General features: G+C 67.2%; 1 protein-coding gene across 1 annotated transcript; it reads right to left on the bottom strand.

Annotated features, from left to right (window-relative positions):
• Positions 1–695: 695 nt before the first annotated feature.
• Positions 696–7,474, bottom strand: UBALD1 (UBA like domain containing 1). Its single transcript, XM_048066662.2, has 3 exons — positions 7,218–7,474; positions 2,571–2,630; positions 696–1,740 (listed from the first exon to the last, which is right to left on the bottom strand). The coding sequence occupies exons 1-3, from the start codon at positions 7,323–7,325 to the stop codon at positions 1,420–1,422; spliced, it is 489 nt and encodes a 162-aa protein (XP_047922619.1). The 5' UTR covers positions 7,326–7,474; the 3' UTR covers positions 696–1,419.
• Positions 7,475–10,793: the final 3,319 nt, after the last annotated feature.

The following is a 10,793-nucleotide window of genomic DNA, read 5'->3' as shown; positions in this document are numbered from 1 at the left end:
CACCAGGACCCAGCCCCGCAGCCCCAGCGCAGCCCCACACGGGGAGGCTCAGGAGGGCGCACATCCAGCTCCAGCCCTTGCTGCCCAGCCTCTGCTACCTCCCCTCCGAGAGGCAGCCCAGGCGAAACCACCGCTTGTACAAGTTACTTTAGCAACACAAATGAAAGATCGAAATTAATTATTGACTGGCGAGCACGGGGATGCAGGGGCACAGCAGGAAGGCTCAGCAGGGGTGGCACCCTCACAGGGACCCGTAAGAGGGGGTCCAGAGGCCAAGGAAACGATCAGAGCGCTGGAGCGCCTCTCCTGCAAAGGAAAGCTGAAAGAGCTGGGGGCATTCAGCCTGGAGAAGGCTCTGGGGAGACCTTACTGGGCCCTTTTAATAAATAAAGGGGGCTTGTAAGAAAGATAAAGACTTTTTACCAGGGCCATGTAGTGGCAGGACAAGGGACAGTAGGTTTAAACTAAAAGAGGGTAGATTTGGGTTAGATATTAGGAAGAAATTCTTCACTCAGAGGGTGGTGAGGCCCAGGCTGCCCGGAGGAGCTGTGGGTGCCCCATCCCGGGCAGTGCCAAGGCCAGGCTGGGTGGGATTTGGGCAGCCTGGGCTGGGGGCCGTGTCCCTGCAACCCCCTGCGCCCCAGCCGGCCTTCCCCACGTCCCACCGCTGCTGCGAACGAAGCAAAGACACCGGGTTCAAAGCAGAAGAGCGTGTATTGCAAGCGGCTGCGGCGTGTCCGGAGAGACTTCCAGCCGCCAGGAGAAAAGAACAGAGGGGTTAAAAATGATCCCAGTCTCTAGGGTTACACATTGTCATGCAAACAGCCCCGGGGCAAACCCCATCCCAGGAGGGCGAGGGGACGGCGCGCGGCCCACCAGCGCTCCGGCCTGCCCCCAGCCCCGCTCACCCGCTGCGTGCGGGAGCAGCCCTTGCTCTCCTCCTCCTCACGAAAAAACAAGCGGTGCGGGGCGTCCACCCCCCACCAGGACGCGCGGGGCCGAGGGAGGGGGGACACAGGCACGGTCCGTCCTGCGCAGCGGGGCGGCACAGCTAGCGCGGGGACCGTGAAGGGGTCTCCTCCGTAAGTGTCACTCGCATGCAAACTCCAGTGTCCCGAGAGAGGAGGGGGTCGCGCCCTCCCTGAGAGCCCGACCACGGCGTGGTCCCAGGCAGAGGCTGGCACCGGCCTCGCGTCCCACGCAGCCTCCCGCTGTCCCTGGGGAGCTCCGTTCAGCTCTAGGACAAGTAAAAACTACTTCAAACCAAACCCATGCAAGGCAGCTATTCGCTCGTGTGTCTCTGTGGCTGCCAGACGCTCTGGCAGCGGAGTTCCTCTCCTCTTCGGGGAGGGGGAAAAAAATATATATATATATATTTATACGCAGGGGTCCCCGCCACGTTCGCTCTCCGCTGCGGCCTCATCTCTCTGCCTCCATGGTCACGTTGGCCTTCTGTTCTGCCGTGGCCTGCTGCGAGACGGCGGCGGGCCAGCCCGCGGGCTGCACCGGCGGGGCCGGAGTCCACATGCTCTGCTGCTGGCCGGGCGGGGAGGCCGCGGGCCAGGCGGGGTTGAAGGCCCCGTGCTGGGGCAGCGGCGGGGCCGGGGGCGGCGGGGAGGTCGCCATGGAGGCCACAGGGCTGCTGCTGTTGAAGCTCTCGGAAGCCTTGAGGCGGGAGAACATGGTGAGGGCGTCGGGGAAGTTGGGCGGCGTGGCCGGCGTGTTGGCGGGAGTGCACATCTGCGGGAAGGAGACAGGGGGGTCAGCGGGGCCGGGACCCCCCACGGGCACAGCGCCAGCCCCGCGGGGGAGGCAGGCGGCTCGTCCCCAGCCTGGCGTCTCCATCGTTTGCCTCCCGCCGAGGCCCGGCGCAACGCCCCTCAACGCTGCAGCGCACGGAGCCCCCACGCCCGCAGCTGAGCCCCGGCTCAGGGAAGGACACGGGGGGACCTGTGGGACCGCGCCGCATGGCCCAGCCCCCTGCCTGGGGTGCTGGGGACGCCGCGAGGCAGGCGGGGACCGGGGGGCCTTCCCAACGATGCCCCGCACCCCTGCCCTTCCGCGCACGGCCCCGCAGCAGCTGCTGGTACAGGCTGCGCAGCGGCTCCCTCGCTTTGCCAGCTCTGCCTGGGTGCTTCCTGCGGGCAGCGGTTATTTAAGGCTCCGAAGATTAATCCTGTGGTGAGAGCTCCTGTCAGAGGGCCTGGGCAGGACCCCGCTGCGCCTGCTCCTTCTGCCCCACGACCCACCGGTGCCACCAGGGGCCTGCAGCTTTCTGGCTCCTGGAGCCTGGGCGTGCCCCGGCCACAGCAGGCATTTGCTCTGCACGCTTACTGCACGCTCCAGATCCCCGATTGTCCTGGAGAGTCAAACGAGGCCACGGCAGCCAGCAAATCCCTAAGACACATCTGCCCAGGCAGATTACGGGCTGCTGAAGCACGGGAGGTAAAGGAGCAGAGCCTGGGGACCGCGGGGAGAGCTGAGGCGGGCAGCAGCCACGTGTCTGCACGCTCCTGTGCACGCACACCCCACGTGCGAAGCAGTGGCTGGAGAGGTGGGAGAGCACTTACCATCTGATGGTGGTGGCTGTAGGGGATGTTTGTTTCTTGAAAAAAAGCACTGAGAGCAGTCTGAAAGAAACAAAAGCAAAAAAAAGGAAGACGTTACCAGCAGCACGCAAGCGCAGCACCCTACCTTACCCCTGCATGCAACAGCAGGGCTTTGCGTGGCCGTGGGGGGGGCAGCAGCCTGCCTCCCGCTCGCTCCCCGCTGTGGAGGGCGTTCGCGTGGCGCCAGAGCCAAACTGCCCAGCGCAGGGCCTGGCCCAGCGCCTCGCACCCGTTACCCGTTTCGGCCACCTCCTAGCAGAGCTGGGACAACCTCCAAAAGCGGCCCTGAGGGGCTGGGCTGTGCACGCCACGGAGCCAGCAGGAGGAACAGCCCCGGTGCCCGGGGTGCGCAGTGGAGGGCACGCCCCGTGCAGCTGCCCCGCGGCCCCCAGCAGCGAGCCGCGCTCGCCGCCTGCTTTCACCGAGCCAGGCGGTGAGCGCGCCTACCCGCAGCGCTGCCCTGCCCACGGCTGGAGGAGCGGCCGCTTTGGGAGCGGACCCCAGCAGGCGTTTCACAACTCAGCGACGCTCCGCAACTGCCGTGGGCAGGGGAAAGGAGGGAAGCCGAATCCAAACCCAGCAGGGGAAGCAGCGTGGCAGCTGGCGGGACGCGTGCCCTGAACGGGACGGGACCATGGGCACAGCGCTGCAACGGGCAGCGAGCGAGACTGTGCCCGCCGCATACAGCGGGGCACGTCGAGTTCAGCTGCAGGCCGGGTATGGTTGTGACTGACGTCGTTTTGGTTTGCTTCCAGTTCAGACCAGTAATAATCTGGTAAATGTCATACGCCCGTGGCATGTGACGGGCCGAGGAGGGCTGCACGGAGGGAGTGCCGGGCGCAGGCTGGCGAGGAGGGCGGGCCAGGCGCAGGTTTGAGGGCTGGGAGGGGACAGCGGCGGCTTTGGGGGCACACGGGACGGGGCTGATGTAGGATCGGCAAAGATGAAGCTGCCCCACGTTCTGTGCCAGGTTTTAGTTGAATCGGGGCTAGAACACGGTGCTTTGATTCGGCGGCAGATTAAACGCAACAGAAACGTTAGGGCAGCGGGCTGGGTTTGGCTCCGGGCTGAGACGAAGCCCCCATCATTGGCTCGCCCCTCCCCAGGCCCCGAGGTCCCAGAGCTGGGGTGCGAGGCGCGGGGCTGCAGCAGCACCAAGCCCTTGCTCCCTCCTGGCAGCCGGCGGCAGGGCTACCCGAGCCGCTTGGACAGCCGAGAGGCACAGGCAGGTTGTGCCAAACCCGGTGCAGCAGCTGCAGCCCGAGCACCGCAGCCACACGCGAACGCACTCCTCCTCCCGGTGCCCGCAGCCGCACACGGGGGGCTGAGCGCTCACAGCTCGGCTCACCCACCTGACGGAGGCAAAGCCGTGTGCGAGCCAGCCAGCACGGGGTCTGTGGCTTCCTGGCTGAACCGGCGGCAGGACCAGGCGGCAGCCAGCAGCGTTACCTGGTGGTTGCGTCCCGTGACCAAAACGCAACGATTTGGACCTCGGCAGGGGGGAAGCAATTGCTGCTGGGGAGCATGGTCACTCCCAAAGCACGGAGGGCACACGCAGCGGCTGGGCTGCTGAGGTGATTCCCCGCTACGGCTGCGTTCCTCACGGGGCGGGCTGCGACCGCAGCAAGCGCCCGGCACCCGGGGCAGGAGCTGCCGGGAGGGCCTGTGGCCCTGGAGATCGGCCCCAGCCCCGCACTACCTTCGTCCCGGGTGAGGTCCCACGGCTCTGCCCGCAGGCGCTATCTCTCAGCCAGGAGGGAACGCGATAAGAAAGGGGGAAAACAGCGAACGGGAAGCACACGCGGAGGTGTGGGCACAGCAAACGCCGTAAGCCGATTAGATGTGCTCCGTGCTCCTGCTCCCCCAGTGACCTTGTATCTGGGACCGTGCCATCAGCGGGCGGGGGCACAGGAGGTCCCCGCTGTCCCCCCCGCGCCGCTCCCCCCATCCCCAGGACGAAAGCTGCCGTCCAGGCGGAGGACGCACGCCACAGCCACGGTCCCTCTGCCCCAAACACCGCGCTCTCCCCGCCTCACCCTGCCTATTTCCAGGAGCAGCAGAAGCAGCTCCCCTGGCCACCCCGCCGCCCGCCGCCCCGGGCCTCGCGTGCCCCCCAGCCACGGGGGGCGGCTGTCCCCGGGGTCCCAGCACCCACACACCCACGGGGGCAGCGGGCGTCACAGCCGTCACTGGCTGGGCCGCGAGGCCCCACGCTGATCGCAGCGTTTCTCTGCTCGCCGGAGTGCCAGGAGGCGGCGGCGGCGATGGGGGCCCCCTGCCCTTCAGCCACAAAGGAAGGGGAAGGAGCTTGCTAGAGCATAAAGACATCAGAAGAGAAAGTGGAAATCCCAACCAGAGCCACAGCGAGCAGAGCCAGGCACCTGCTCCTCCCCTCGCTCCCCTTGCACAACCTCACCACCCTGAGCACAGGCACCACGCTCTGCAGCAGCAAAAAGGCACGAATCAAGCTTTTTTTTTTTTTTTAAGGCAGCTGACGTCTTCTTATTCTTCCCAAGCAGCCCCAGGGGCAACCAGTGCGTCAGAAAGCCAATTAATACTCTTCTACCTGAGAAAGGAGCCTGGTGCACAGCTCGGCCCCGAGCTCAGGCTCTGCAAACACCTCGCTGCTGGGGTCCAGCCGCAGCGGACACCTGCTGCCCTTCCCGGTGCCTCCCCCAGCAGGGGCACCTGTGTCCCCCCAGGGCCCCGCTGCCAGCCCTCGCACCCGCAGACACCCCAAGTTGCCTCCTTGAGCTCCCCCCGACCGGCAGCACCCCCCCTGCCGGTCCCTGGGAGCACGGTGGTGCTGGCAGAGCCGCGAGGCCCGCCAAGTGCAGTGCGCGGAGCCCCAGCTTCCCTGCGAGACGGGAGCGAAGTCACAGCGAGCGGAAGGGGCGACCCACGTGTTACCCACGAGCCGCTGCCCGTGCCCTGAGGACAGAGGAGCGTTCCTGCAAAATAAACGGCTTCCTTGTCAGGGCCCTGGACACGGTACGGCCTTGGAGCGGCTCCCGCTGCAGCGAAGGCAGCTGCACGTACCCCCAGAGCAGCTCCTCGCCCGCCCCGCTCACCCGCGCTGTCCTGGGCCGTGTTCCTTCCCCCCCAGACAAAGCGCAGGGCCAGCAGGACACCACGCAGCCAAACCCCTCCGCAGCACCCTCCCCCAGCAGTCACAGCAGCCCTCAGGGGATTGGGAACGGGGCGGCCTGGAGGTTCGCTGCCGACCCAGGGGCTCCACCAGCAGGTCGACCCAGGGGCTCCACCAGCAGGTCGGGCTCACCGCAGAGCCAAACATGTCTGACTGGGGGGATGCAGGCCTCCGCCGGCTCCCCAAGGAGGCCATTGCCCCACGGCCTCCCTCTCCCTCCTGCACCCCTGTGCAAAGGCAGCGAGCGGGGCCGGAGCAGGCAGGTGCTGCTCCAAGCACCGGCAAAGGGAGCCGGGGCAGCAGCCTGCGTGCACCAGTGGGCTCACACCGTGCCCCTGGAGGAGCGCTTCGAAACCAAGGAAACCCTGACTGAAGGCAGCGGAAATTAGCACTGAACTTGCCTGAACTCCACCAATTTATTCTCGCCACAGATCCGGGCCAGCCAGCAAACGGGCACCACGCTGGAATAACAAAAGCCTCGGCGCATCCCATCCGAGAGGTGAGAGCACCCTGGAGCCGGGAGCCAGCACCTCCCCGGCGTGGCTCCCCGAAGAAGGCATGCCCAGCGGCCATTTTGCAAAGGGAATTATCTGACCGTTGCACCAAAAGCGAGTGGGAACACGGTAATGGCTCATCGCAGACGCGTTTGTTTACAGCCGAGCTTCCTCTGAGTCATGTGAGCGCCAAACCGGCAGCGGACGGCTGTTCGCACTTGTGCAACTCGCCCAACGGTGGCAAAGTTCCGCGGAGAGCCGTTGCGAAGGAAAGTTAACTTCTGTCACCCGCCTCCCGGCCGCGCGGGGCTGGTGGGAGCCGAGCCCACGGCCCCAGAGGGCCGCAGCTGCCCCGTGTTGGTAAACAAAGCCCGGGGCACGCCGCCGCCCTCGCAGGGGCCGCGTCGTCGAGGCGTGCGGCGGGCACGGCGGGGGACGACGGGAGCGTGCGGGCGGTGCGCGGGGCCACGCTCGGCCCGGCTTCGAGGGCTGGCGGCCGGCGGAGCGTCGGGAACGCCGCGCCCGGGCGCGCAGACGGCGCGGCCATGCGGGGCCCGCTCCATCCGACGGCCGTCGCGTCGCCGGGAGGCCCCGGTACCGGCGGCGGGGCCCGCGTGCGGGCGGGTGGGAGCCGCAGCCCCTGCCCCCCCCCCCGCCCCGCCTCACCACAGCGCGGAGCCCTCCCGCGGAGCCGTGCCCCGGGCCTCGCGGCCGAGGGCTGCCGGCCGCGCCGCAAAGCGGGGGGGAGCCCCGGGCACGGGGAGCAGCCGCAGCCGCGCTCCCGGCGCCTCGCTGAGCCCCGGCTCGCCCCGGGGGCTGCCGGCGGCGGGGGGTGCCCGGCCCCGACCGGGAGCGCTGCGGGGGGGGGGGGGGGGCCGGGACACATCCCCCCCACCCCCCCCCCAACGCGCGGGGCCCGTCCCGTCCCGCCCCGTCCTCCCCGTGCCCGGGGCGCGGCCGCCTCACCTCGAACTGCCAGTGCGCCGCCTGCAGCAGCTGCTTGGCCTGGTCGGCGGCGCAGCCGGCCGCCAGCACGAACTGGTTGATCATCACCTGGTGCTTGAGCTCGTCCATGGCCCCCCCGCCGCCGCCGTCCTGCCCCCCCCGCCTTCTTCTTCCCTTCCTCCTCCTCCTCCTCCTCCTCCTCCCGCCGACCTCACGGCGCCGCCACCATCGCGCAGCCGGCGCGGCTCACGCCAATGTTTACTGGGCACTGACTCACGGCGCCCGGCCAGCCCCGCGGGGCGGGAGCGGAGGCCGCCGCCGGGGGCTGCTGGGACTTGTAGTTCTACCCCCCCGCTCCGCCGCCGCGCTGCCCCCCCGCGCCGCCGCAGCCCGGACTACAGCTCCCGGCAGCCCCCGCTTTGTTTGCGGGAGCCGGCGGGCGCTTGAGTGACGCGGCGCGGCGGCCAACCGCCGCCCGCGGTGCGGTAGTACCTGACCATATATGGTCAACAACTCCGCTGCCCCCAATGAGAGGGCGGCGGGGGCGGGCCCGGCTCGGGGCGGGGGGTGATGGCGGGGGAGGGGGCGCGGTGGGGGGGGGGGGCGCGGTGTTTACAGGCGGCCGCGTGCCGCTTCCTGCTGACGTGCGGCAACGGCCGCGCGCGCGCACGGCGGGGCACGCCCCCGGGGGTGCGGGGGGGAGCCGGCCCCTGACGGGCGGGGGCCGAGGCCTGGTGCGGGGCGGGCGCCTGGGCCGTGGTCCGTGGTGGTGGCAGCGAGATAAAATGCCAAATAAAAGTCAAATGTCCCTCGTGAAATGCCAAATAAAAGTACAACATCCCTCGTGAAATGCCTGATAAAAGCAAAGTGCCCCTCATGAAACGCCTCTAACCAAATATCACTGACACAAGACGCCTCACGCGCCCGTGGGTCTGCCCCGTAACGTGGCAGCGTGTGAGGGGAATGTTCTGGAAGGGGCCGGGGGCTCCAGGACGAGGGGTGCTCCCTCCTGGCACTGTGTCCCTGCCCGCGTCGCGGCCCGGCTGTGTCTGTGCGGGGCCCGCGGAGGGGCGGCCGCTCCTTCTGAAAAGGCCGAGGAAAACCCCCAGAGGAAAGGGGCAGGAGGTGGTCTGCAGCCAGCGGGGCGTCAGTGCGGATCTCCCGGGGGGTTGCTTTAACCAGAGAAAACCAGACCTTCTTGGAAATCTTGCAGTTCGATTCTCAAAGGGGGAAGGGTTGGCCCCGGCCTGGCAGTGCTTTCGGGGAGGGTTGCGAGCCCTTTGGAGCAGGGCAGTGTTTAAAGAGGCAAAGTTCATGGGCTTGCCACTCCTCCCGGTCAGGAGTAACCCAGGGTAGTCTCCAGGGCTCCCGAGCCCTGTTGTTTTTACAAGCACCCGAAAAACAAAGTGACAGCACGGGGTGGGGGGGGCAACCGAGACAAAGCAGTTTGCTTCGCCAGGCAATAAACCCCTGCACAGCCGGACTTTGGATGAGCTGCTGGTGAGTGGCAGGTTTGCAGGCAGACGTACTTCCTCCTTTCCGCGGGCGTGCTTCTCGCTGCCGCCCCGGCAGGCGCTTCCGAGGAGACTTCCGAAGGGAGTTGGCTGGAGAAATGCGTGTGGCGGGGGAAGCCGAGTGCCCTCCTTCCTTCCTCGCAAGGCTGAAGCTCCCTGGAGTTGTGCTCCCCAGGTCATGCTCTGGTAACTGAAGTCCCGCACCAGAACACCTTGCCACCCCCGTTTTTCAGGGAGAAGCGGTGCACTGGATGCCAGCCAGGTCTGGGACACGGCGACGTAACTTGGTGGCAGCGAGCGTGCCGGCAGAGAGTCCCGAGAGCAGCTTCACCCGGCTCCTCCTCGGCTTGGCATCGCTGCACACACAATGGCACCTGGGGCCTCAGGCTGCCCTGTACCTCGTGGCGGTGCTTTGGCGATGTCAGGGAGGGCCTCCTGGCCTCTCTCTCTGCCTCTACATCCACAGCACAGTGGGGGGAATAGAGGCTCAGGGAGCCTGGGGGTGACAATGTCAACCCCATGCCACAGCTGTCGCTGCAGCACAGCCCCGAAAGCCGTGGAGAGAGTGGCAAAAGTGGCAGGCGGGAGGCTCTGAGCAGCCCAGGGCCTACGTTCCTCTGCTGCCCGATGAGCCCAATGTTCCTGGAGCTGGCCGCTGCCCCGCTGCTGCTCCATCCCTAGTGCAGCCATGCAGGACGGGGCTGGGGGAGCAGCCCGGTCCCCACTGTGCTGCCGGCAGCTGCTGCGGCCCCGAGCCGCTCGCTTTCCCTCCCCCATGCCTCCGGCAGTGGGACGGAGGCCGGCGGTGGTGCAACATCCTGCCTTTGTGCGAGCCAGCACTGGGCCGCGGCCAGCTTCTTTGGGGCTGACAGTGTGGCCCGGGGCCCCGCTGCTCATGTTGGCCACCCCCTCCATGGCTGCTCCTGTCCCTAAAACCGCGTAGGGGCTGTCCTGCTGGCTTCAGGACACTGGGGAATGCAGCAGGCAGTGCCAGTGCTGTGGCAGAGCCAGGCTGAGCCCTGGTGCTGTATGTGCACGGGGATGAACTGCTGTGGGGACGGGGCAGCATTTGGTGCTGTCTCACGGCGTCCCCCTGGACAAACTGTCTGGCACGCAGGTAGATAAATACACGATGTGATGGGCAGACAGCTGGCCCACGGGTTGGGCTCGAAGGGCTGTGGTAACTGGGGTGATGGCAGGCTGGCGGCCAGTCACTGGGGGGTTCCACCGGGCTCCATCGTAGGGCCTGTTCTCTTCAGGTGTTCATAAGTGAGCTGCACACAGGACTTGAACACACTCTGAGGAGGGCTGAAGGTGACACTGAATTAGGAGAAGCTGTAGACTGCCTCAAGGGTGGAGAGGTCTTGCAGAGAGGCCTTGATGAATTAGAGGGCTGGGCAGTCACCAGCTGCATGAAGTTTGGCAAGAACAAGTGCTGGATTTGGCGTCTGGAACAGTACATTGCCATGCACGCTCCCTGCGCATCCTCGTGCAGGGTGTATCTCTGTGCACGCTCCCCGTGCACGCTTCCTGATCAGGGTGAATCCCTGTGCACACTCCCCATGCATCCCATGGCAGGGTGCATCCCTTTGCACGCTCCGTGCACATCCTCATGCAGGATGCATCGCCATGCACAGTGCATCCCTACACACACTCCCCATGCATCCCTGTGCAGCGTGCCTCCCCGTGCAGGATGTATCTCTGTGCGTGCCCCCCATGCAGGTTACATCCCCGTGTAAGGGTGCATCCACACGCACAGCGCGTTCCTGTCCATGCTCCCATGCATCCCCAGGCAGGGTGCATGCGCCTGTGCAGGGTGTATCTCCATGCATGCTCCCTGTGCACCCCTGTGCAGGGTGCATCCCCTTACCCGTGCAAAATGCATCCCGTGCAGGGTGCAGCCTCGCGCATCCCCTTAACAGGATCCATCTCCTCGCAGGGTGCAGCCCCGCGCAGGGCCCTCCCCCCGCCCCCCGCGCCCCTCCCGCGCCCCGCGGAGCCCCGCCCCCTGCCTGCGCAGCGCCCGGCGCGGTGCCTGCCGGGAGCTGTAGGCGCGGCGGGGAGGACTCGCTCTCCCGGCGTG

The sequence above is a fragment of the Anser cygnoides genome, chromosome 15, assembly GCF_040182565.1.
Source record: "Anser cygnoides isolate HZ-2024a breed goose chromosome 15, Taihu_goose_T2T_genome, whole genome shotgun sequence".
Classification (NCBI taxonomy): domain Eukaryota; kingdom Metazoa; phylum Chordata; class Aves; order Anseriformes; family Anatidae; genus Anser; species Anser cygnoides.
This window is presented reverse-complemented; position numbering and strand designations above follow the sequence as displayed.